Genomic DNA, 27,182 nt, shown 5'->3' on the forward strand with positions numbered 1-27,182 from the left:
CTGGCTGGGGACTTCTGGGAGGAGTTGCAGTCCACCCATCTTAAAGTGGCCAAGGTTCAGCCTTGCTGTTCTAACCTGCTGTCTGTCTGATTTTATGTTTTTAGATGTTTTTATATATATATATATTTCTAATTTTGTACGCCGCCCGAACTCTACTGGAGTTGGATGCCTAGTAAATTAATACCAATAACAGCAGCAGCAGGAGCAACAAGAACAATAATAATAATACAGAAGTAGAATGTAGCTCTGGATTATTTTCATGAGCTCTGTTTGTGGCATCGCTGAAGCTATGAGATTTAATAATAATCTATATAAGTAAAAATGTAAATGTTCGTTTGTTCAAAATCTTAAATCTCCAAAAGTTCTTCACCGATTGTTTTGAAATGTTGACACAACGTTGCATTCGAATACGCGCATGTTTTTATATACCTATATTATATAGATGTCACACCTGTGACAGGTAAAGACATGCTTTTTTTGAAAAACAGCGCCATCTGTTGGACATAAAAGCAACACACTTTTACCAGACTGAGCCACAGCAACGCGTGGCCGGGGACAGCTACTAATATTATAATAATAAAGTTGGAAGGGACTTTGGAGGTCATCTAGTCCAACCCCCTGCTCAGGCAGGAAACCCTGTACCATTTCAGACAAATGGCTGTCCAGTCTCTTCTTAAAAACTTCCAGTGTTGGAGCAGTCACCACTTCTGGAGGCAGGTTGTTCCACTGGTTAATTGTTCTAACTGTCAGGAAGTTTCTCCTTAGTTCCAGGTTGCTTCTCTCCTTGATTAGTTTCCATCCGTTGCTTCTTGTCCTGCCTTCAGGCGCTTTGGAGAATAGCTTGACTCCCTCTTCTTTGGGGCAGCCCCTGAGATATTGGAAGACTGCTATCATGTCCCCCCTCGTCCTTCTCTTCATTAAACTAGACATACCCAATTCCAGCAACCGTTCAGCAATTTATATTGCTTCCCCCCCCATTTCTTTTTTTAAAATAACTTTTATGGAAGAAGGTTTTCAACAGAATTAAACACTTTTGAATTAAAGAAGAATAAAGAAAAGTAATCAGAAAGCAAAAAAGAAATATAGAAAAAAAGGAAGAGAAACGATTCCAAAGAAGTGACTTCTGATCTTCTTAACAGCTGTTATAAATAGATTTATATTTTATCTTCTCTCTCTACGGTAACATCATAGTTTCCTTCTTTCTATAAGCTGCCCTTTCTAATCATCGGCTCCATAAATCACCAGTTCACTTTTCTCTTTTTTTTTCTAGCAAAAAGTCTATAAGAGGTTTCTAGTCACAAATAAATGTAGTTACTGATCTTTCTCTAATCAAGCACGTTAATTTTGCCATCTCTTGTCACCTTCATCATGTTGTAGACATCTTAAGAGTCTTTCCATTTTTACTCATAGGAATCTCGCAGCAGGGATCATATAAAAAAATAATATTCTGTGACTCATTTTTAATTGACTGTCCAGTAATCCCAGTTAAAACAAAAAACAAAAAAAAACCAGTTTGGCTTCAGTTGAAAGTTGATCTTTAAAATTCTTTGTTATCTTTCTATGTATTTGAACCCAAAGTTTTCTGGCTGTTTTAGAAGTCCATTAGGTGTGATAAAATGACCCTTTGGGTTATGTTTCCAACATAAAGTTGAAATACCTTTACACTTTCTGGAGAAGGTTGCTTAGTTTGTGATTTTGCGTCCCTTAAATTCATTTCGTCCTGATTTTGCATGATGCAAAATCATGCTTTTCTCCATACACACATAGCTACATACCCACACACACCCATGCGCACACACAGACACACACAGAGAGAGAGAGAGAGAAAGGAGAGAGAGAGAAAGGAGAGAGAGAGAGAGAGAGAGAGACTGACTTTTGGTTTTGCCTACTGCATTCCTGAATTAATGCATGTTTAGACATTCTTTTTACTAATCTGCTGATCTTTTGATAAGAGAACTGAACTGCAAAATATAGAAAATAAACAGATTTCTCTTCCATTATTCCAACTGAGCACGCCAAATTTGACCTGATGATTAACAACAGCTTTGTGTTGAATATACTGCTTGCCATTAAGCTGATACGTGGAAGAATATTGGCATGTCACCAGTTTCCCATCTGTACTTAAATGAGGCAAGTTTCATGTTTGTAAAAACAAGGTTTTCATATTTTCCTTATGTGAAATATTTAATAAGGCCTGTCAAGGAACCAGGAAGAAGGAGGAGGAGGAGAAACAGGAGGACGAGCGACAACGATGGGTTTGCAAGATGGGTTTATTAAACAAACTAAAGCTACAAACCATAATGTCAATAAACCATGGCTTATGCTTTTCTTGTTTTGTTTTTTTGTTTTTTGTTTTGCAACAGGAAACAGTCATGGCCACTCTGAGTGTAAAGCCAGGCCAGAGGTTCACGCTGCCAGACTGGCATACCAATTCTGACCTCCTCTCAACCAATGCTCAGCGCCAACGCTCTGCTTCCCACCAGATCAGGCAAGAAACCCGGATCCTTTGCAATGAAACAAATAACCAGGTGCGCAAATGCTGGCTGGGGAATTCTGGGAGCTGAAGTCCACATGTCTTCAACTTGCTAAGGTTGAGAAACAATGCTGTAACTGTTCCAGGGCATCTGTGAAAATGTGCATGAAATGAATATGCTGCCCAAAGTCGCTAATTTGTGAGATGGGCAGTATATAAATTGAGAATAGAATAGAATAGAATAGAATAGAATAGAATAGAATAGAATAGAATAGAATAAAGAATTAGAATACAATAGAATAGAATAAAATTAAGAATAGAATTAAGAATAGAATAGAATTAAGAATAGAATAGAATACAATAGAATACAATAGAATAGAATAGAATATAGAATAGAAAAGAATAGAATAGAATAAAGAATAGAATAGAATAGAATAGAATAGAATTAAGAATAGAATAGAATTAAGAATAGAATAGAATTAAGAATAGAATAGAACAGAGTAGAATAGAATAGAATAGAATAGAATAGAATAGAATAGAATGCATTGGAATAATTAGAATAGAATAGAATAGAATATAGAATATAGAATATAGAACAGAATATAGAATATAGAATAGAATAGAATATAGAATACAGAATATAGAATAGAATAGAATAGAATAGAATAGAATAGAATAGAATAGAATAGAATAGAATAGTTTATTGGCCAAGTGTAAAAAGAATTTGTCTCCGGTGCAGAAGCTCTCGGTGTATATACAAACAACTAAGTAATATGATCATAAGATACCAATAGGAGAAGGTAGCAGAGAAGATTTGAAGGATAATAGTAATGCTGCCATACTACATGGGTAAATATCTTTAGACGTAATTACTGTGGTAATTAGATGTTTACCAGAGTGAGGGCATAAAGGGAAAACTATCTTTGTGTCTAGTTGTTTTGGCATGCAGTGCCCTATAACAGCGTCCTGAGGGGAGGAGTTGAAACATTTTATGTCCAGGATGTGGGGGAGGTGTCTGTAGATACCTGCTGCGCCCTCTTTCTGATTCATGCACTATACAGGTCTTCAATGGAAGGCAGGCTGGTTGCCTGTTTTTTTCTGCAGTCCTAACTATCCATTGAAGTCTGTACCTGTCCTGTTTGGTTGCTGTGCCAAGCCAGGCTGTTATTGAGGTACAAATGACAAACTCAATAATTCTTCTTGTACAACTGTATCAGCAGATACTTGGATAGTCTGAACTTTCTGAGTTGACACAGGAAGAACAGTCTTTGTTCTACCTTTTTAATGATGGTTCTAATGTTAGGTGTCCATTTCAAATTCTGGGAGAGTATAGAGTTGGCATGAATGAATGAATGAATGAATGAATGAATGAATGAATGAGTGAGTGAGTGAGTGAGTGAGTGAGTGAGTGAGTGAGTGAGTGAATGAGTGAATGAGTGAATGAGTGAATGAATGAATGAATTGAAAATGCAGAAGTGAAGCTGATAACGCTACCAGTAGCAAAATACTGAGATCCTGTCTTGGTGCTTGGAGACCATTCGGATCTGGAAGGAGAAAAAAAGTTTCATCTCCTCTGATTCTGAAACCAACAGCTTCTGAATGCCCTTGTGCTCCTGTGAACAGAAGTGGCTTGCACGCTGGGTTCCTTTGGATCTTGTTTGAATGCCAGATGGGTGCCATGGTTATGAAAGCCTTGGCACAAGTGTGGCCATTTCTGGAACAGGAAGCTCTGCTGACAGTCAGTCTTGTTCTTGTCATCTCATGGTGGATTATAGCAACCCACTTTACATGGGCCTCGAAGGCCATTTAGAAGATGCAATCCAGGTATTTATGGACGTGTCTAGACCTCTGCTATGGTGCTGCACGAGCTGCCAAATATCTTCTGACAATTTGGCTGGTTGTCATTTTTAAAAGTTGGTTAGCCAGGTCTCCATACCTCCAAGGCCAACCTGTGTTGGGTTGAAGCTGCATCTGTGTTGTAAGATCAAGGAAAGCAGGCTTGCTAAGAACTCTACCCTTAAGGGAGTGTCATCTTCAAGCATTTTGGTGTTGAGCTAGGACATTTTTATCTTTAGAGGCCACCTTCTCTGTTTAATACATTTCTTTGGTTATGTCCTGTCACTTTCTCAAGAACTGAGCTATCTGAATAGTGACTTGAGTTCTTTTTTCCTTCCCCAGACAAAATGGGATGAGCATGACAACCGCACTCGTCTCAANCCAAAACTGGATGCAATATTCCAAGTGTGGCCTTACCAAGGCATTGTAAAGTGGTAACTATGGTAATACTTCATGTGATCTTGATTCTATGCCTCTGTTTATACAACCAAGGGCTGTATTAAAATAAAAACCAAACATCCCCCACCCCACCCCACCCCCGCTGCCAATCCTCAACAGAAATGCTCACAACAATGAAAACATCGGACAGGAGGAAGAGCGCCGCCGGGTGGGCAGGCAGGTGTCTTGTTTGGCTGTGGCTTGGGGGGGGCACTTTTTTCAGTGCCATTGTAACTTCGAACAGTCACTAAGCAAACTGTTGTAAGTCGAGGACTACCTGTACTTTATCACTTTTTCCCTTTTTCTTTTTGGTGATCAGGTTTTTGACACCTTGCTAGGCGACTGGTGGTACTTGGATGTTACCATATCCTAAAAGTGGTACAATGGGTGAAAAGGTTGAAAAGCCCTGGACTAGATGACCTCCTAGGTTCCTTCCAATTCTGTTATTCTATTATTTTGGTAATGAAATATCTGCAAGGGAACAACCAAACTCAGAAAACACCAAAGACTTCATTAGAATATTGTAGATTCAATGGGAAAAAAATAAGCGATGGGTCATCGTTTCAGAGATATTTGCTTAGATGTTTCTCAATGCCTTCAACAGTGACAGAGTTTCAAATTCAGGGTGAGATTCAGAGAGATATCTGCCTTCAAAGTTGAACTGTATAATGCAGTCAAATATCGGGTTGACCCAAGTGGACCAGAGGAAATGATTTATGATATTCTGTATTATGTCATAACTTGTTTTATAAAGCAATTTATAAAATTTGCCCAATTTCAACTGCACAGGATTCATAGATCCCAGATTTTGGATACATTCTGTAAGTTAGCCCATTTGAGGTTCAGAAATTATTCCCCTATGATGCGCTGTTTTGCCCAATTAAAGGACACAACAAGAGTTTTAGTATCACATGAAGTATTAATACCACTTTACAATGCCTTGGTAAGGCCACACTTGGAATACTGCATCCAATTTTGGTCACCAGGATGTAAAAAAGATGTTGAGACTCTAGAAAGAGTACAGAGAAGAGCAACAAAGATGATTAGGGGACTGGAGGCTAAAACATATAAGGAATGGTTACTGGAATTGGGTATGTCTAGTTTAACAAAGAGAAGGACGAGGGGGGACAGGATAGCAGTGTTCCAATATCTCAGGGGCTGCCCCAAAGAAGAGGGAGTCAAGCTATTCTCCAAAGCGCCTGAAGGCAAGACAAGAAGCAACGGATGGAAACTAATCAAGGAGAGAAGCAACCTTCTTGATTCCTCTTTGAAGGACTGTCACTCTTGTTAATTGGTCACCTTGTTGGACGGAGGTCTTCGCCACTTACGCGGTTGTGACCTTCAAAAATTCTTCTTTGACCTGTCGGTAAACAGGTTTTACCATATCCCAAAGGACGGACTCGTCCCCCAACCTGATCTACACCTCCAAGGTCCCTTCCAACTTTATCATCATCATCATCATCATCATCATCATCATTTTTTATTATTAGATAGATAGATTTAACCCTGCACTCACTGCTATTTTCTCTTATTTTCTGTTTACAGCAGTCTGAAATTCTTTCACTGATAGATATCTTTATATGCTTTATCGCTGCCATAGATTGATTTAAGGAAAATACATGTGCAAAATACACACTGCGCTTGGATAATAGAGGGCAGAGTGAAAATAATCATCTTTGTTGCTCCTCTCTGTACTCTTTCTAGAGTCTCAGCATCTTTTTTACATCGTGGTAGCCCTCCCACTTGAAATAAATTACCCTTCTTTATTTAAAAAAAAAAAAAAAACTTGCCCCAAGAGCAGTTCCCACTATTTGAAGCATTTCCTTAACATCTCATCGTTGCCATGGTCCCCTGCTCCTCCTTTGTAAACAGTGGCAGGGAATGCTTTCTGATTGGCTCCCGGAGAGTGTGGTTGCCTGGCAACCTCCTAAAGTGCGCTTAGCAACCTTGCTGATAACAGAGAAAAGCTGCAGGGAGCAGAGGCCAAGCGGAAGAGAGACGGTGAGTGGAAGGTGCCAATTTAGGGGAGGCTAAAACATATAAGGAACGGTTGCTGGAATTGGGTATGTCTAGTTTAACGAAGAGAAGGACGAGGGGGGACATGATAGCAGTCTTCCAATATCTCAGGGGCTGCCCCAAAGAAGAGGGAGTCAAGCTATTCTCCAAGGCGCCTGAAGGCAGGACGAGACACAACGGATGGAAACTCATCAAGGAGAAAAGCAACCTGGAACTAAGGAGAAACTTCCTGACAGTGAGAACAATTAACCAGTGGAACAACCTGCCTCCAGAAGCGGTGAATGCTCCAACACTGGAAGTTTTTAAGAAGAGACTGGACTGCCATTTGTCCAAAATGGTATAGGGTTTCCTGCCTGAGCAGGGAGTTGGACTAGATGACCTCCAAGGTCCCTTCCAACTTTACTACTACTACTACTATTATTATTATTATTACCCCAATATCCCAAATCATCCAGAGTCATCGTTCCTTCTCTAGCAGAACATAACTGTAAAACTTTTCGTCTTCTAACCCAGCGTTTCTCAACCTTTGCAACATTAAGATGGGTGGACTTCAACTCCCAGAATTCTCTTGACTGCCTGCTGGCTGGGGACTTCTGGGAGGAGTTGCAGTCCACCCATCTTAAAGTGGCCAAGGTTGAGCCTTGCTGTTCTAACCTGCTGTCTGTCTGATTTTATGTTTTTAGATGTTTTTATATATATATATATTTCTAATTTTGTACGCCGCCCGAACTCTACTGGAGTTGGATGCCTAGTAAATTAATACCAATAACAGCAGCAGCAGCAGCAACAAGAACAATAATAATAATACAGAAGTAGAATGTAGCTCTGGATTATTTTCATGAGCTCTGTTTGTGGCATCGCTGAAGCTATGAGATTTAATAATAATCTATATAAGTAAAAATGTAAGTGTTCGTTTGTTCAAAATCTTAAATCTCCAAAAGTTCTTCACCGATTGCTTTGAAATGTTGACACAACGTTGCATTCGAATACGCGCATGTTTTTATATACCTATATTATATAGATGTCACACCTGTGACAGGTAAAGACATGCTTTTTTTGAAAAACAGCGCCATCTGTTGGACATAAAAGCAACACACACTTTTACCAGACTGAGCCACAGCAATGCGTGGTCGAGGACAGCTAGTAATATTATAATAATAAAGTTGGAAGGGAACTTGGAGGTCATCAAGTCCAACCCCCTGCTCAGGCAGGAAACCCTATACCATTTCGGACAAATGGCTGTCCAGTCTCTTCTTAAAAACTTCCAGTGTTGGAGCATTCACCGCTTCTGGAGGCAGATTGTTCCACTGGTTAATTGTTCTAACTGTCAGGAAGTTTCTCCTTAGTTCTAGGTTGCTTCTCTCCTTGATGAGTTTCCATCCGTTGCTTCTCGTCCTGCCTTCAGGCGCTTTGGAGAATAGCTTGACTCCCTCTTCTTTGGGGCAGCCCCTGAGATACTGGAAGACTGCTATCATGTCCCCCCTCGTCCTTCTCTTCGTTAAACTAGACATACCCAATTCCAGCAACCGTTCAGCAATTTATATTGCTTTCCCCCCCATTTCTTTTTTTAAAATAACTTTTATGGAAGAAGGTTTTCAACAGAGTTAAACACTTTTGAATTAAAGAAGAATAAAGAAAAGTAATAAGAAAGCAAAAAAGAAATATAGAAAAAAAGGAAGAGAAACTATTCCAAAGAAGTGACTTCTGATCTTCTTAACAGCTGTTATAAATAGATTTATATTTTATCTTCTCTCTCTACGGTAACATCATAGTTTCCTTCTTTCTATAAGCTGCCCTTTCTAATCATCGGCTCCATAAATCACAAGTTCACTTTTCTCTTCTTTTTTTCCAGCAAAAAGTCCATAAGAGGTTTCTAGTCACAAATAAATGTAGTTACTGATCTTTCTCTAATCAAGCACGTTAATTTTGCCATCTCTTGTCACCATCATGTTGTAGACATCTTAAGAGTCTTTCCATTTTAACTCATAGGAATCTCGCAGCAGGGATCATATAAAAAAATAATATTCTGTGACTCATTTTTAATTGACTGTCCAGTAATCCCAGTTAAAACAAAAAACAAAAAAAACCCAGTTTGGCTTCAGTTGAAAGTTGATCTTTAAAATTCTTTGTTATCTTTCTATGTATTTGAACCCAAAGTTTTCTGGCTGTTTTAGAAGTCCATTAGGTGTGATAAAATGACCCTTTGGGTTATGTTTCCAACATAAAGTTGAAATACCTTTACACTTTCTGGAGAAGGTTGCTTAGTTTGTGATTTTGCGTCCCTTAAATTCATTTCGTCCTGATTTTGCATGATGCAAAATCATGCTTTTCTCCATACACACATAGCTACATACCCACACACACCCATGCGCACACACAGACACACACACACACACAGAGAGAGAAAGAAGAGAGAGAGAGAGAGAGAGAGAGAGACTGACTTTTGGTTTTGCCTACTGCATTCCTGAATTAATGCATGTTTAGACATTCTTTTTACTAATCTGCTGATCTTTTGATAAGAGAACTGAACTGCAAAATATAGAAAATAAACAGATTTCTCTTCCATTATTCCAACTGAGCACGCCAAATTTGACCTAATGATTAACAACAGCTTTGTGTTGAATATACTGCTTGCCATTAAGCTGATACGTGGAAGAATATTGGCATGTCACCAGTTTCCCATCTGTACTTAAATAAGGCAAGTTTCATGTTTGTAAAAACAAGGTTTTCATATTTTCCTTATGTGAAATATTTAATAAGGCCTGTCAAGGAACCAGGAAGAAGGAGGAGGAGGAGAAACAGGAGGACGAGCGACAACGATGGGTTTGCAAGATGGGTTTATTAAACAAACTAAAGCTACAAACCATAATGTCAATAAACCATGGCTTATGCTTTTCTTGTTTTGTTTTTTTGTTTTTTGTTTTGCAGCAGGAAACAGTCATGGCCACTCTGAGTGTAAAGCCAGGCCAGAGGTTCACGCTGCCAGACTGGCATACCAATTCTGACCTCCTCTCAACCAATGCTCAGCGCCAACGCTCTGCTTCCCACCAGATCAGGCAAGAAACCCGGATCCTTCGCAATGAAACAAATAACCAGGTGCGCAAATGCTGGCTGGGGAATTCTGGGAGCTGAAGTCCACATGTCTTCAACTTGCTAAGGTTGAGAAACAATGCTGTAACTGTTCCAGGGCATCTGTGAAAATGTGCATGAAATGAATATGCTGCCCAAAGTCGCTAATTTGTGAGATGGGCAGTATATAAATTGAGAATAGAATAGAATAGAATAAAATAGAATAGAATAGAATAGAATAGAATAGAATAGAATAAAGAATTAGAATACAATAGAATAGAATAGAATTAAGAATAGAATTAAGAATAGAATTAAGAATAGAATTAAGAATAGAATAGAATTAAGAATAGAATAGAATAGAATAGAATATAGAATAGAAAAGAATAGAATAGAACAGTGATGGCGAACCTTTTAGAGACCGAGTGCCCAAACCGCAACCCAAAACCCACTTATCTATCGCAAAGTGCCAGGGGCCCATCAGCATTGTGGTGCCCTCGGGGGGGGGCAGGGAGGCACCTCTGAGTGTCACCTCTGTCACGCCAAAACCAGGAGCCCAAAAATAGGCCACCGTGCTGCAAGGTGCAAAAACGGCCGCCGCTGCACCACAGGGTGCAGATACAAGGCGCTGCACCACACAACAATGGGGCAGGGCTAGTGAGTATCACGCAGGCACTAGCACCGCCTCATTTGCAGCACGTGCATGCTCGCGGCCCCGTGCGTGCACGCACACATGTAAAATGCTTCCCCCTCCCTTTTCTTCCAGTCCACCAATCGACAATGGTTGGTGACCTCTGCTCTACCACCTCTACTCGAGCTTGCTAGTTGGCCGCTTCGCCTCCTTTGTGCTGGACGGGGCTCCTGCTCTGGGCGGCAGTGGCGGTCTGATGGACCTGCTGCTGGCGGCAGTGGCATGCGTGCCAACAGAGAGGGCTCTGAGTGCCGCCTCTGGCACGCGTGCCATAGGTTCGCCACCACTGGAATAGAATAAAGAATAGAATAGAATAAAGAATAGAATAGAATAGAATTAAGAATAGAATAGAATTAAGAATAGAATAGAATTAAGAATAGAATAGAACAGAGTAGAATAGAATAGAATAGAATAGAATAGAATGCATTGGAATAATTAGAATAGAATAGAATAGAATAGAATATAGAATATAGAATATAGAACAGAATATAGAATATAGAATAGAATAGAATATAGAATATAGAATACAGAATACAGAATATAGAATAGAATAGAATAGAATAGAATAGAATAGAATAGAATAGAATAGTTTATTGGCCAAGTGTAAAAAGAATTTGTCTCCGGTGCAGAAGCTCTCGGTGTATATACAAACAACTAAGTAATATGATCATAAGATACCAATAGGAGAAGGTAGCAGAGAAGATTTGAAGGATAATAGTAATGCAGCCATACTACATGGGTAAATATCTTTAGACGTACTTACTGTGGTAATTAGATGTTTACCAGAGTGAGGGCATAAAGGGAAAACTATCTTTGTGTCTAGTTGTTTTGGCATGCAGTGCCCTATAACAGCGTCCTGAGGGGAGGAGTTGAAACATTTTATGTCCAGGATGTGGGGGAGGTGTCTGTAGATACCTGCTGCGCCCTCTTTCTGATTCATGCACTATACAGGTCTTCAATGGAAGGCAGGCTGGTTGCCTGTTTTTTTCTGCAGTCCTAACTATCCATTGAAGTCTGTACCTGTCCTGTTTGATTGCTGTGCCAAGCCAGGCAGTTATTGAGGTACAAATGACAGACTCAATAATTCTTCTTGTACAACTGTATCAGCAGATCCTTGGATAGTCTGAACTTTCTGAGTTGACACAGGAATAACATTCTTTGTTCTGCCTTTTTAACGATGGTTCTAATGTTAGGTGTCCATTTCAAATTCTGGGAGAGTATAGAATGGGCATAAATGAATGAATGAATGAATGAATGAATGAATGAATGAATGAATGAGTGAGTGAGTGAGTGAGTGAGTGAGTGAGTGAGTGAATGAGTGAATGAGTGAATGAGTGAATGAATGAATTGAAAATGCAGAAGTGAAGCTGATAATGCTACCAGTAGCAAAATACTGAGATCCTGTCTTGGTGCTTGGAGACCATTCGGATCTGGAAGGAGAAAAAAAGTTTCATCTCCTCTGATTCTGAAACCAACAGCTTCTGAATGCCCTTGTGCTCCTGTGAACAGAAGTGGCTTGCACGCTGGGTTCCTTTGGATCTTGTTTGAATGCCAGATGGGTGCCATGGTTATGAAAGCCTTGGCACAAGTGTGGCCATTTCTGGAAAAGGAAGCTCTGCTGACAATCAGTCTTGTTCTTGTCATCTCATGGTAGATAATAGCAACCCACTTTACATGGGCCTCGAAGGCCATTTAGAAGATGCAATCCAGGTATTTATGGACGTGTCTAGACCTCTGCTATGGTGCTGCACGAGCTGCCAAATATCTTCTGACAATTTGGCTGGTTGTCATTTTTAAAAGTTGGTTGGCCAGGTCTCCATACCTCCAAGGCCAACCTGTGTTGGGTTGAAGCTGCATCTGTGTTGTAAGATCAAGGAAAGCAGGCTTGCTAAGAACTCTACCAAATTCCCTCACAGTAGAAGTTCGTAAAACCACAACTCGATCCTGTAAAAATAGAAATCTCCGGTGGAAGAGACAAATTATGTAAAGAAACCAATACAGGACAGTGAAAGAGTTCTTGACTCGATAGACTTATCACTGAACTCAAGAAAAAAGGAAGGGGTCTGTTTTACCCTACTCGTACTGTTGGCGTGAGCAGAGTTTGAGCGTCTTGACATTGTCAATCGATGGAAAGAAACTCTGGATAAGTGCCTCACCGACATGGACACGGAAATAAATAGCTTGACTCAAGTACGTGATGGACTCATGTCTTCCTCACCCCATCCCACCCTCCAGGAAACTAGTGGCAAATCTCCCATGTTCCGCAGTTCATTCTAAAGACACAACACCAACCCAGATCGCGTATTCCTCCTGAATAGGGACTGGCCACTTTAAGCTCAGAGCATTTGCACACTTCTGGTAGGCAAGATTTGTGGTGGACTGGAGCTAGCACTAACTTTTTGGGAAAGTCTTAAGGGCGGCAGCAAGGATGAAGTGATGCAAAATTGTTGAACATTATTGTGTCTTGAGCTATGTCTGTAATCTAAGACCCATGTTAAATCAGAGAAATGAGAGTATGGTGTTGATGTGTTTCATGGTCCCCAGTGGTAGGAGATTGACCTACAATGGCCATAAAGTTGTTTCTCTAAGTACCACTGTTGCCCTACTCCTCTTCTAGACCACTTTCCCCCCCCCATGTTTTCCCCATGCCGAGCTTCTTCTCTTTTTTGTCCTTACTAAAACATCTACTGCTGAGTTATAAACATTATAAACATTTCCAATAATGCAAATGTTAGCCTGACTTTCCTCTTCCAGGAACAGACTTATTGTTTGTTTATGGTAGGGGTAGGCAACCTGGGCTCTTTTGTGACTCGTGGACTTCAACTCCCAGAATTCCTGAGCCAGCATGGCTCAGCTTGGAAACATCTCCCTTTCCCCTCAGCATGGCTGGCTCAGGAATTCTGGGAGTTGAAGTCCACGAGTCATAAAAGAGCCAAGGTTGCCTACCCCTGGTTTATGGGAGATATTTTTAGACCACCAGAATCCCCAGTGCATGAGGAAGTGGAAAAGGGAAGTGGGAAATCCCTCTTTGTCCATTGCTTCAGCTCTTCTTTGTGGAGTTCTTAGTGGTGTGTGAGCTTGCTTGTTTTCTTGCAGAGGTTTCATTACACAACTAGGCAATTTCATCGGTGCACTCAGAGAGCAACAAGGACCCCAGAGCTTGACCTGAGCCACAAATATTCTCTTCTTTGGCAAACTTTTCTGCACCAGGATTACTTTGCCCAGTGGGCAGAAGGTCTAGGTTTTATCCCCCCCACCCCCTGCCTCCATTTCCTCTTATCCTGGAGCAAAAAAGTTTGGAAGACCACCAGACTCTTCTCTGGGTTTGATGGAGCAATACAGTTTTTTTTTCCCGCCTGCTCCTCTGTAAACTATCAGAGATAGTGAGATGGATATCTAATCCAATATTAGAAGGTTGGTGGTGTTAGAAACACAGATCGAAATACACTGCTATGGTGCACGATGCATTGCCTTAGAACAGTGATGGCGAACCTTTTAGAGACCGAGTGCCCAAAAACTGGCCCCGCCCCTGCTCCACCCCCCCATCCCCTGCCCCGCCTGCCCGCAGGGCCACTCACTGCCTCCAGGGCCTACCACAGATCACCCAGGCAGCCCAGCAGTGCTATGGTGGTCACGCCCTCTAGCCCGCACCCTGCAGCATCAGCTGTGCACGATGGGGTGTGAGGGCAGAGTCTTGTCTACGCTGCCTGGCTGCCATGTCCTTGGCTGCGCTGCTCTGCGTGGGCCACGCTCAGGGGCGACTCTCCTTCAGGGGGGCTGCTGGTGAGGAGGGGGTCGCGTGGAGAGGCAAGGCTGGGGCAGCAGCACATGTGCCCACAGAGAGGGCTCCGAGTGCCGCCTCTGGCACCCATGCCATAGGTTCGCCACCACTGCCTTAGAATGTTGCTCCCAATGTTGAGATTCGTTGTGCAATGAATTAATTGGTAAGACTGGTCTATGAAAGCTGAGCCTCAGCAAACAATTTCCACAGAATGAGTCTGCTGTCTCCGACTGTTTTTCCCCACCCTTGTTTCGGCTGGTCTTTCTCCTGCTTACTCTATTCTTTTTTATATATATAAATATTTTATTGGGTTTTACAAGGATAAAGAAGGGATGGGATCGGTATAGGTATTAGGTAGGGTCCAGGAATGGGGTTGGGGTAAGGGTAGATACAATAATGGGGTTGCCCCCAACAATAATTCTACGCTTTAACAAGCAGACTATCGTCTGGATACAAATATTAAATAACAATAATTAATGTAATGGTAAATAGCTATAATCACTAGGAATAACAGTAATCGTGAAAATAATGATTAATCAGTAAATATCTTTCATCCTATTAAATTTCACAATCATTTCTCGCTAGATCGTATTACTAACCATTGATAAAAAAATTTCCCATGTTTTAAAATAAACTGAGTCTTTAATCTCTAGAGTTAATCTATCCATTTCTGCACATTCTAAAATTTTTGTGATTATAATCTGGTCAGATGATAAATTTTCATTTTTCCAGAATTGGGCAAATGCTATTCTCGCAGCTGTCAATACATGTAATATTAAGTATTCGTTCTCTTTTCCATAATTAAGTCCTAATATTCCTAACAAAAACAATTCTGGCTTAAATTCTATCTGAATTTTAGTCATCTTTTCCAGCCATATATGAATCTTAAACCAAAATTTCTTTGCGCTAGGACATACCCACCAGACATGATAGTAGGTACCTGGTTTTCGTTTACATTTCCAACAGTTATTCGATACCTTTTTAAACATTTTCGCTAATCTAACTGGCATCATATGCCATCTATAAAACATTTTATATAAATTTTCTTTGTATGAGGCTGCTTTGTTAAGTTTGATGTTTCTGCTCACTCTATTCTGACCTCCCTCTTCAGATGAAGGAGGCAGCGGAACGTGCCCTCCAAGCCAAAAACCTGCCGTTGGATGTGGCCATTGAAAATCTGACTCTCCGTGAGAGCCGCCGAGCCATTGACGTCGTGAAGGACCACGTGGAGGACGAGCTGCACAAGGAAGTGGAAGTGATTGATGCCACCAAGAGAGACCTTCAGCAGAAAGTCAGTGAGGCTTTTGAGCAGCTCTGGTGAGTCCAAAGATTCAGAGGGGGCAAGCAGGACATCGTGACGGGGATCTCAAGGTAGGTTCGTGGAACTGTGTCTCCTGCAGACAAAGATTGCCTTGGCTCTAATGCAGTCTTGGTTTATCATTCTCAGTCTCTTGCAGGAGGCCCGGCAGCAGTTAAATTTCGATCACCGAGGGAAGAAGGAAGCCCTGGAGATCGACCAGACCTGTCTTTCGCTCAGTGTCAACTCTCCCAACATTTCGTACAAAGTCAACCCTACCCGGTTGCCAATTGGGTAAGATCAAGACCTGAATGGTTCACTCCTTCACTCCTTTCTAGAAAAGAGAGCTGGAAATCTTGACAAATAATGAAGGAGTGAACCATTCAGGCGAATTAACCTGACTTCCTTTTGGTTCCACTCACACAGCAAAGGGATTTCTACATTTGTGGTACCTGGTGGACAATCAATCCACTGTTCTACAGTGTGTTTTAGGCAACTTCTCCTCGGTGCTGTTTTAACTCTTTGGTGTTTGTATGATTCTCTATTTTATTTCCAGCTGTGAATCACGCCGGGAGCACACAGAGATGTATCACTGATGGATTAAAATCTGTAAATGTAGTTTGTAAATGGGTTGCTTTTTCACGTGGCAACTGGACTTTCTTGTTTTTCTTTGAAGATGTTTCACTTCTCATCCCAGAAGCTTCTTCAGCTCTGACTGATGGTGAGGAATGGAAGGATTTATACTCCTTGACTAGTGAGTCAAGCTATTTTCCAAAGCGCCTGAAGGCAGGACAAGAAGCAACAGATGGAAACTAATCAAGGAGAGACGCAACCTAGAACTAAGGAGAAACTTCCTGACGGTTAGAACAATTAACCAGTGGAACAACCTGCCTCCAGAAGCGGTGAATGCTCCAACACTGGAAGTTTTTAAGAAGAGACTGGATGGCCATTTGTCTGAAATGGTATAGGGTTTCCTGCCTGAGCAGGGGGGTTGGACCAGGTGACCTCCAAGGTCCCTTCCAACTTTATTATTATTATTACCCTGACGACACAGATAAACCTCCAGGTGGCCTCAGTGACTCTATAAAACAATGCAAATGACCAGCTGTCTGCAAGGAGTATAAATCCTTCCATTTCCCATTCCCTTCCATCCCGTCAGAGCTGAAGAAGCTTCTTGGATGAGAAGCGAAACGTCTTCAAAGAAAAACAAGAAAGTCCAGTTGCCTCCAGAAAAAACACCTTTGGGATAACTGGATGATTGAGAATCTCCATAGATACTTGTAAATGGGTGAGAATGTCACACAGTGCTTAATAATGCCTTAGTTATATTCATTTAGACTTTACAGCATTGAACCAAAATCCCTTCAACCTGGAAGTTCTTGGTCATCAGATAGGATGTTAAGGGTCTAGATCAGGGGTAGGCAACCTCGGTTCTTTTATGACGCATGGACTTCAACTCCCAGAATTCTTGAGTCAGCTTAGCTGACTGAGGAAATCTGGGAGTTGAAGCCCATGAGTCATAAAAGAGCCGAGGTTGCCTACCCCTGGTCTAGATGATATCATGTAGAGTTGGGAATTTATTCATTTATTTTGAAACTATTAAAACTCTGATTCCCGTAACCTTTAATTAGACAAAATGGTGTGCCCTAGGACAACACTTATTCTACCAAGGTACCTCAAATGGGCTAACTCAGAGAACACATGAAAGCACATTACCCACAAAAAGTGTGTTAGTCTACTCTTTCCATTTTGATAGGATTTGCACGGGAAAGTGCAATGGGACCCAGGTCTGCCCCCCTTTCCAGTTCAACAGACTTCCCATACTTTCCCAAATAGTCAAATGTTATCTATTTATGTATTTGGATTTATATCATCCAACTCAAACAATGCAACTTTGGGCAACTTACCCCAAGGGGCATAAATAAAAACAACGATCAACAATCAAATCGATAACAGATGATCTGGCTTATTTTTACCTATTGTCTACTGAGAGCTTACTCATCCGTATCCATACAATGAGTTATTTGTTTAAGACTTGCTTTAAGGCCAGCTGAGTCAGAGCCATCTGAGCATTAGAGAGATTATTCAAAATCTGGCACTGCTACTGAAAAGTCACCCCATCTGGGTACCAGGAGGAGAGGAGACCCCATCTCTGTCCACATTATTAGAGGCAGTCACAGAAATAAGCCATGTTTTGTGCCTCGTCAGGGTTTACAGATGGTAACTGATAACTTGAATGACACTTGGAAGCTGACACAGAGCTAGTGAATCTTGCAAAGAAGTGGCATTATGTGGCTGGGGTCTAAGTCAACGCATCACGGCCAATTCGGCGCAGCCAACTCGCCACGGGACAACTAGCCACCGCCAAGTCCCTGTGGGTCAATTCAACGCTGTATTCATCATTTCATCCAGTTGCTTTTAATGCTGACGACTCTGTTTTCGTCGAAATGCTTGTAATTCTTGTATTTCTGGATTGACTTTATTTTATTATGATTGGCCACGGTTCCATCAAAATTAAAGTAACTTTTGTATTTGTTGAATTGTCCTGCATCGAGTTTGTCCGCAGCAAGTTGGCCGTGGTGAGAGGTCCCAGGGGTCGTTGGCCATGGCGAGTTTTGCCCCCTTCCGACATGTTGTGCTGATTTTGCACATGGGCACTCTTTCTTTCACCTATACGTCGAATCCTGGGAAGACTGAGAGAGGGAAAGAGGGTGTCTGTTTGAAAGTGGCACAAATTTGAATGAAATAACCAAACCAATGGAACACGTTTGGCTTTTGTAGGACAATCACACCAGAGCAGTGGGACCAGTTCAGTCAATACAACACGGATCGGGCAGAGACAGAAATGAAAGCATCCACAGAGTTGAGAGAGGCCGTCGCTCTCACCATTGCACAGGTTAATTGTTTTGCTTCTGGCTAGATGACAGCAAACTAATTGTTTCAACCAAATAATAATAATGATGATAATAATAATGATGATGATATAATGATGATAATGATGATGATGATGATGATGATGATGATGATGATAATAATAATAATAATAATAATAATAATAATAATAATAACAATAATAATAATAATACTATCATAGAAAATGATAAAATTAAACTGCTCTGGGACTTCAGAATTCAAGCAGACAAGCACCTGCAACATAACACCCTGGACTTAACAATTGTCGATAAGAAAGACAAAAAAGTCTGGATAGTGGACGTGGCAGTGCCTGGAGACAGCAGAATAGACGAGAAAGAACTGGAGAAGATAACAAAATACAAAGACCTACAAATAGAAATAGAAAGACTGTGGCAAAAGCAAGCAAGGGTAGTACCAATAGTAATAGGCACCTGGGGTGTAATCCCAAAACAACTGGAGCACCACTTGAACACCATCGGAATTGACAAATTCGCCATTAGTCAATTGCAAAAGGCAGCCTTACTAGGAACTGCTTCCATCCTGCGACGATATCTGAAATACTATCAAACATCCACATCTGCCTATCTCAGGTCCTGGGTAAGGACTCGATAGGTAGACAAAAATGCCAAATCCAGTCTGAACATCTGGCTGACTGCGCGATGATCAATAATAATAATAATAATAATAATAATAATAATAATAATAATAATAATAATAATAGCCACTAAGCCACATCAGAATACAAAATACAGAACAATAATAAGACCACCTATAGCAAAGTAGAGTAAAAGGCAGAAGTAAAAGGAAATACAAATCGTATTTTTGTTTCCTCCCCCTACAATTTACACCAATCAGATCCATACCTGCAGATCTAGTTGTACTGTTTTGTCTAGGTAACATTTGGGTTCTGATTAGACATGAAATACAGGTAGACACGTGTATATGACCACAACTGGGATTAGAATTAGAATTTCCATTGCTAAGCAAAACACTTGATTTTACAGCTGCTTTTTTTTTTGCCACAGTTGTTAATTGAATTTCTTGGTTGTTAAATGAATTCCTTGATTGTTAAGCGAATCTGGTTTCTCTCAGTGAATTTCCTGGCCTGAAGCCAGCTGGGAATGTCACAAATGGTGTTGCGACCATTGTAAATACATGCTGGTGCCAATGTGCAAATTTTGATCACGCTAGAATGCTTGTAAATGTGAGGACCAATTGCAAGTCACTTTTTCCTGTGCTGTTGCAACTCTGGTCAATAAATGAATGGTTGTAAGATGAGGACTACCTGTGTGTTGTTAGTATATATGGATTCCCAAATTCTTTCGTCTAATGCAGTATTTATCAAGCTTGACTACTTTAAGATGTGTGGAATTCAACTCCCAGAATCAGGGTGAGTTGAAGTTACGCATCTTAAAGTTGTCAAGCTTGAGAAACACCAATCTAATCTGCAATCTAAGATCTCTCTCTCTCTCTCTCTCTCTTTCCCTCTCTTTTTCCCTCTCTCTTTCACTCTCTCTCTCCCTCTCTCCCTCTCTCTCCCCCCCTAATCCAGTTGGCATTCAAATAACATACGAACGATATCCTCTGTCTCCGAGTTTCAACCACTAAAACTACTGTTACATTAGAAGTTACTATGGAATTATGGCAATTGTAGTGAAGGGTGCTATGTAATACGCCAGGTAATAGGAGCAGTGTCTAAAATTTAGGCTGTAGAAAGACCCCTTTCTTTCATTTCATTTCATAGGCAACTTTGTCACTTAAAGATGAAATATTAAAACACCAACCTATGATAACAGAATGAAAAAACTGAGCTGTGGGATTGGACAGCATTAAATTATATATTTGGGATTCACCTGTAGAAGACACAGAATAAGAGAGTTATAAGAGAAACCTGTCTGAAAATTTCAGACAAAATGCCACAGAGATACATTGTCTTATTATAATATACTATTTGGGGATAAGGAGGGTTTTGTTTTTAACCTCTTCTTGATGTCTGATTTTGATAATCAATGGATAATAATTGAAAGACTTTGGGCCAGTCACTCTTTCTCAGCCTAACCTACCTCACAAGGTTATTGTTGTGGGGTGAAATGTAGGATCTAAATCAAATAAATAATATACATACATATTATCGTTTGTTTACTTGTTCTATGGCTTGAGAAAGAATCCAGAAAATGACAAATTACATTTTGTATGTGTGTGTGTGTGTTTCTTTCTGAATTCTCCCCCATGTTTAAATGGATATAGCATAATTCTGGCAGTCAATGCTTTAAAAAAACAACAGTGGCAGGTATAGTGATATGTGCATTTAGGACATATAATGCTTAATTCAGATGTGAAAGCCCAGGTTGAAATTTCAATACATTGAATGACTTCAGCCAGTTCTTGTTGTCAGCCAAACCTATTTCCCAAAACTGGTATGCCCTTTAAACACTTGAAATTAAAAGTATAAACCTGCAAAACGTATTGACTCAAGGAAACAAAGAGAAAAGCAAGCATGTCCGTCGGGTACGGTAGGAAAAAAACTCACGATGGCAGCTGTAATGGTGCAAAGTAAGGTCCACCCATTTCTAATGTGTATTTACATAAAAACAGGAGGCGTTTCAATGGCATCATTGCGAATTCCATCTTGAATTTCTGACTCTGTCCGATGGAGACCCCTATGGACAAGCAAAATGGCTGTTAGCCCTAGAAGGAGAAGAATCTCACACTTCTCACACTGATTAGGGGACTGGAGGCTAAAACATACAAGGAACGGTTGCTGGAATTGGGTATGTCTAGGTTAATGAAGGACGAGGGGGGACATGATAGAAGTCTTCCAATATCTCAGGGGCTGCCCCAAAGAAGAGGGAGTCAAGCTATTTTCCAAGGCACCTGAAGGCAGGACAAGAAGCAACAGATGGAAACTAATCAAAGAGAGAAGCAACCTAGAACTAAGGAGAAATTTTCTGACAGTTAGAACAATTAACCAGTGGAACAACCTGCCTCCAGAAGCGGTGAATGCTCCAACCCTGGAAGTTTTTAAGAAGAGACTGGAGAGCCATTTGTCTGAAATGGTATAGGGTTACCTGCCTGAGCAGGGGGTTGGACTTGATGACCTCCAAGGTCCCTTCCAACTTTATTATTATTATTATTATTATTATTATTATTATTATTATTATTGTTGTTGTTGTTGTTGTTGTTGTTGTTGTTGTTGTTATTTCTTTAATTGCAGTTTCTCTGTCTATTCTTTTGACTTGAGTTTTTCCTTTCTAGACCGACAATGAGTTAGAAGCTCAACGGGTGGCTACCGAATTTGCTTTCCGGAAGAGGATCCATGACCTGGAAAAAGCTCTTGACGAGCTGAGATGGCAAGAAAAGAATGTTAGTCTTCAGCTCGGTCAGGAGACCGGTCAGATTTGTGAAGAGTTCATTTCAGAGTTTGCAAATCATGAGCACAAGAAGCCACAAGCATTGTAAATGCGACCTTGTGGCCCCGTGCTCAAATTGTGATCCTGTGACTGCGGGGATGGTGTGATGGTGGCTTTTTTTGAACAGGGGTTGGCCAAGGCTGTCATAACTTTCAGCCATCATTAAATGAACGGTCGTTAAGTCGAGGATTACCTGTACTTGGGTCATCTGAAGATAGGCTAAGGCAGGGGTAGGCAACCTTGGCTCTTTTATGACTCATGGACTTCAACTCCCAGAATTCCTGAGCCAGCATGGCTCAGCTTGGAAACCTCTCCCTTTCCCCTCAGCATGGCTGGCTCAGGAATTCTGGGAGTCGAAGTCCACGAGTCATAAAAGAGCCCAGGTTGCCTACCCCTGGGCTAAGGATATGTCACAAGGACCTTTGTTGGTGGCAACAAGCGTTACCAAGGTGCTAGTCCAAAGCAAGAGATGGGGCCAGAGTGTGCCAAACCAGAGACAACTCCAGGAAAAGGAAGTTTCAAAGTTCCAGTCTTCTGGTTTAGACAGGGGGTAACACAATGGTCCCCAACTTTTCTGGCTTTGTGAACTGGTGGGGGGGGGAGAAGATGATTCAGCGTGAACAGCAGGCGAGCGTGCGCGCACACGCTCGCCCGCTGCTTGCACAAGTGGAGCTGCGTGCACGTGTGCTCGCCCACTACTTCTGCGGCCCAGTTCTGGGCTGCGGTTTGGGGATTGAGGACCCCTGGGTTAGCAAGTTATGAAGACTTAAGATTCAATATATTGTGCAAATATAGAAAAAGGGTTAATTCAGTGGCCTCTTTGGTAAGTAGAGATCTCCGTATGAACATGAATTTTTAAAAAATCATCAAATGAACGAAATAATAAAATTACAAACAAGAACTCAAAAGTGGCTGAGCAAAGCGAAATTAATTCTTGTGGACTTTTGCTCTTTGCTCAGTTGCTCCCCTGCCAACATCATCATAACTTCCATGTCTCTCCTCGTTTGATATCACTCATCTCTAGCTAAAAAAAAATATATGGTATAAAGAACTTCCCAATTGCTTCACATAGTAACTTTGAGTAGTGCAGCTTCTCCTTGCATTGACTGCTTTTAGTGAGAGAACATCCGAAGATACTCCACGTTTCCTTCTTAAAAATGGGCATCCTCCAGAAGTGTGAACATCGACTCCCAGAATTCCCCAGCCACCACAGCCGTGGCTGAGAATTCTGGGACTTGAAGTCTATGCCTTTGGAAGGCACTAATGAGGAAGATTGCCATAGGAAGAGCTTCATACTGCTTGTATTTATATACGCAGCATTAGTTTCTCTTGAAGTCTGGCCCAAATCTTTCTTGGTCCTGGCAGCGGTTCTCAACCTATGGGTCGCATCCCCATTTGGGGTCGATCGACCATTTCACGGGGGTCGCCAAGCAAGGCTGTCCGCCATTTTTTTCCCCTTTTCCGGCGGGTGCCTTATCTCCCTTGGGCTGGGCCAGCTGGTGGTTGGCCTGCTCCGTCTCTGCCGCTTGCCAGCTACGCCTCGGCCGGCGCAGAGGGCGGAACCACGCATGTGTGGCGCTCCCGGGCAGGGAAAGTCCTCGACTTACGACCGGTTGGGTAGTCCTCGACTTACGACCGGTTTAGTCCTCGACTTACGACCGGTTTAGTCCTCGACTTACGACCGGTTGGGTAGTCCTCGACTTACAACCGGTTTAGTCTTCAACTTACGACCAGTTTAGTCCTCGACTTACGACCGGTTGGGGGTCGCGGCATTAAAAAGGTTGAGAACCACTGTGCTAAAGGATGCAAAATTCATCCTGGCATGAGCTTTAACCCCATTCCTATGCCTGCTTTTTACATGGAGTTGGCATTATTTTTGAATCCCCAGGAAAAATACTAGGGACTTGGCCAGCCAGGCGTTCTACATTTTCTGCACGGTGTTACTGAAAACAAACCATAATTGTATCCCTTCCAGACATTGGAAGAAATTGCTGAGATGGAGGAGGACATTAGACGTCTGGAGGAAGATCTCCAAAGGAAAATGGCCAGTCTGAAATTGGTTCACACTCGCCTGGAGACTCGGACTTACCGCCCCAACATGGAGCTTTGCCGTGACCAGGTACAGAATGCTTTTAAGGCTAGAAGGGAACAGCGGGGATCGGAAATAATGGTTGCACTGAGTCTCTGCTTATGTACAAAGCTGGGACAAGGGCATGGCATTTCCATGAAAGAGATGTAGATACCGATAGAAGAGACTATTTGTAGCTCAGGGTTAAACTGTGGGGTCCTTGGTGTTCTCCGAGCTTGGTGGTTTTCCTGATGTGGCCCTTGGTTGTTTTCTTGATATGCACTGATGATGTTACCTAGTTTGGTAATGAAACGTCTGCAATAAAAGAACCCGGCTCAGAGAGCACCAAGGACTTCGCAGAGATGTAGATGCCATATATTTCACAAGGCTTTTGTGGAGGACTCTAGTTTGGGTGAAGCCTTTGTTGTTGTTAATTGCGAAGTCGTGTCAGACCCATCACGACCCCATGGACAACGTTCCTCCAGGCCTTCCTGTCCTCTACCATCTTCTGGAATCCATTTAAGCTCACACCTCCTGCTTCAGTGACTCCATCCAGCCACCTCATTCTCTGTCGCCCCCTTCTTCTATTGCCCTCAATCTTTCCCAGCATTAGGCTCTTCTCCAGTGAGTCCTTCCTTCTCATTAGGTGGCCAAAGTACTTGAGTTTCAACTTCAGGATCTGGCCTTCTAAAGAGCATCCACTTAATTTAGATGCGAGAAGATTGAGGGTGACTGTTCTCTGTACAGGTAATCGGTTGTTTTACAACAGCCATGGAACAGGTACTTTGTGACCCATGAAGCAACCTTGGCCATTGTAAGTGTTCAGGCTGTCCCACCCACCGTGGTCATGTGACTGCATGTCAGGTAGGTTAGCTTTCCAACTGGTCACGGTGTTCTGTGGGTCACATGGCCTTGTTTTGTGATTGGCATTTTTGCCAGTTTCCGGGGAAAAAACACCCATTCAAATAAATGGCTTTGCTTAACGACTGCTATGTTCACTTAATGACTGCTACGAGAAAGGCTGTAAAATTACTCCCAGTCACGTGGCCGCCTCGACGTACGACCGCAGTTTAGGGTGAGGAAGGCAGAACACAATTCTTTACAGCAGAGGTGGCAATATGGAAAGAGTTATACTTTTCTGATCAGTCTGGCCTATTTCTGAATCCTGAATGGCTTGATTTCTTTCTCCTTAACTCCAGGCTCAACATGGATTAACAGATGAACTTCATCAACTAGAAGGCACAATAGCTGCATTAAAGCAAAAAATGGCACAATCACAGTAAGTCGTAGAGTGTATTTTAGTTGTAGTCCCACTTTAGGCACAAAGCCAGTTGGGTGACCTTGGGCCAGTCACTCTCTCTCGTCCCAAGGAAGGAGGTAATGGCAAGCCACTTCTGAAATCTTGCCAAATTATTTGCAAGGACTTGTCTAGGCCAGGGGTCTATGGGCCCCGTGCCGCGTGAGTGGCTGGCCGGTGTGCCCATGAGCACAGCCCCATTCATGCGAGCATTGCGGGCGTTCACGGCCCCATTTGTGCCAGCAAAGGGTGTTTGGGTGCATGCATGCATCCCCCCCCAAAACCATCCCTTCTTTCCCCCCCCCTCCTGCTCCGGGCTACCAATCCCGAAAGTTTGGGGAACTCTGGTCTAGGCAGTCATGAGGAATAAAAAAACTGACTCAAATAAATCCTGTGTATAAACCCATTCGCGCATAAGCCAAACTTCGAATTTTTAACCAAAATACCGTGAAAAATGCCCCACCTGCAGATAAGCCAATGGTGAAAATTAAAACATATGAAAATGTTGAGGATCGTATTATCTGTCGGTGGTGTATTTTTTTCAATGGTATTTTGGTTAAAAGTCAAGCGTCAGCTTATCCGTGCATGGGCTTATCCACAAGTACATATGGCAAGTAGGATTAACTTGATGAGTTTTAACCCATTTGCATGTTGTTAAAATGCAACACGCTTTAAAAACACAGACAAGCCCTACTGTTTACATAGTTGAAAATACAAATTTAGGGCCATAGTAAAGAAGATTGTGTAAGGTCTGGGAGGATGATTCAAAACATCAGCTGAACTGGAGTCATGACAGATCTATAATGGTATCAATCCAAAGCCAATTAAATAATGCTTTGGCTTTAACTTCCACACAGGGGGGGAACTTAATTTTGGGATTTGGCTTGTGACATGCTATATAATTTATACCACATCTGACTTTTTCTTTGTCTCGTTTTTTGTAATGTAGTAGGATAAAGGTATGTAAGCTGTGGTTCTGTTTTTGCTCAGGACTGCCAGTGCGTTCCTGGGAGCTTGATACACTGTAATTATTTGTGTGCTTAATACATTTATGTTGTGTCTTCAAAGCGATTGGGTGGTTTTAGACGATTCAGGTTTTAACCACATGGCCAAAACTCCACAAGGGGAAGGGAGGAAACCGAGGGCAGCAAAGCAGACTAGATTATATGAAATAAGTCAGTGAGATTGGGGGATCTGGATTTTATTTCCACTTTATTCTTCAACAGTGATATAGTTAAGGATATCCGTGCAGATTTTGTGCATTTCCTTCTGCACAGGAAGTTGCGTGTAGGTGTAACCCTCTTCTTTTCATTTTTGCAGGGATGCTCTGGATGCCCTCTATAAGCACCTGTACCGCATCCAGACAGATATTTCCTACAAGATGAACTCTCTGGTGCTGGATAACAAGTGTATGGATGGCAGGCGAAAGCTGACGGTTCCGGCTGAGAAATTTGTGCCAGAAGTCGACACTTTCAACCGCACGACCAACCGTACTCTCTCACCTCTCAAAAGCCGGCAACTGGAGCTGGCCTAGGATAAGTGAGAACATCGTAGGCTTTTCCAGGACTGATCTCCAACCAAACCAGGCTACTGTCTGCCTTGGATTAGAATGACTCAAGTCATCTTCTCCTTGCCCCTTCCCAGAGTTGTGTAATTTGCTCTTTATTTGATTTCTCACATCTTTGGTATATTGCTTAAAAAAAAATTGGATGACTCATTAAAAAGGCTGCCCTTGGCTACAGGTGTGGTCAAGCCATTAAGATTCACGAGTGGTTTTTGATGCTACTTGAGATTTCTGACAAGCTTGCTTCAACTTGTGCCCGGTGCTGGGAAGAAATCTGTAGGAGGGAACTCCTGAATTTCCATCCCATTGAAGAGTTTTCTCTCCCTTCGAAA

The 27,182-nt window shown here is 41.8% G+C and overlaps 1 protein-coding gene and 1 long non-coding RNA gene across 2 annotated transcripts; both read left to right on the forward strand.

Moving 5' to 3' along the window:
- Positions 1-2,368: 2,368 nt before the first annotated feature.
- On the forward strand, positions 2,369-27,046 carry TEKT2 (tektin 2). The gene is made up of 10 exons (XM_015824006.1): positions 2,369-2,528; positions 4,652-4,682; positions 12,616-12,710; positions 15,413-15,618; positions 15,749-15,892; positions 18,380-18,494; positions 21,767-21,874; positions 23,897-24,040; positions 25,189-25,268; positions 26,607-27,046. The coding sequence occupies exons 1-10, from the start codon at positions 2,373-2,375 to the stop codon at positions 26,818-26,820; spliced, it is 1,293 nt and encodes a 430-aa protein (XP_015679492.1). The 5' UTR covers positions 2,369-2,372; the 3' UTR covers positions 26,821-27,046.
- On the forward strand, positions 6,706-9,859 carry LOC107294749. The gene is made up of 2 exons (XR_001549047.1): positions 6,706-6,748; positions 9,692-9,859. It is a non-coding gene; the product is annotated as an uncharacterized LOC107294749 (long non-coding RNA).
- Positions 27,047-27,182: the final 136 nt, after the last annotated feature.

The sequence above is a fragment of the Protobothrops mucrosquamatus genome, unplaced genomic scaffold (assembly GCF_001527695.2).
Source record: "Protobothrops mucrosquamatus isolate PMUCROS unplaced genomic scaffold, P.Mucros_1.0 scaffold2075, whole genome shotgun sequence".
NCBI lineage: Eukaryota > Metazoa > Chordata > Lepidosauria > Squamata > Viperidae > Protobothrops > Protobothrops mucrosquamatus.

Coding starts and splice junctions, on each gene's coding strand:
- TEKT2 (XM_015824006.1), top strand. CDS start 2,373: ATGGCCACTCTGAGTGTAAAGCCAGGCCAGAGGTTCACGCTGCCAGAC. Junction 2,529..4,651: donor GCAATGAAACAAATAACCAG/GTGCGCAAATGC, acceptor TTCCTTCCCCAG/ACAAAATGGGATGAGCATGA. Junction 15,893..18,379: donor CCTACCCGGTTGCCAATTGG/GTAAGATCAAGA, acceptor TGGCTTTTGTAG/GACAATCACACCAGAGCAGT.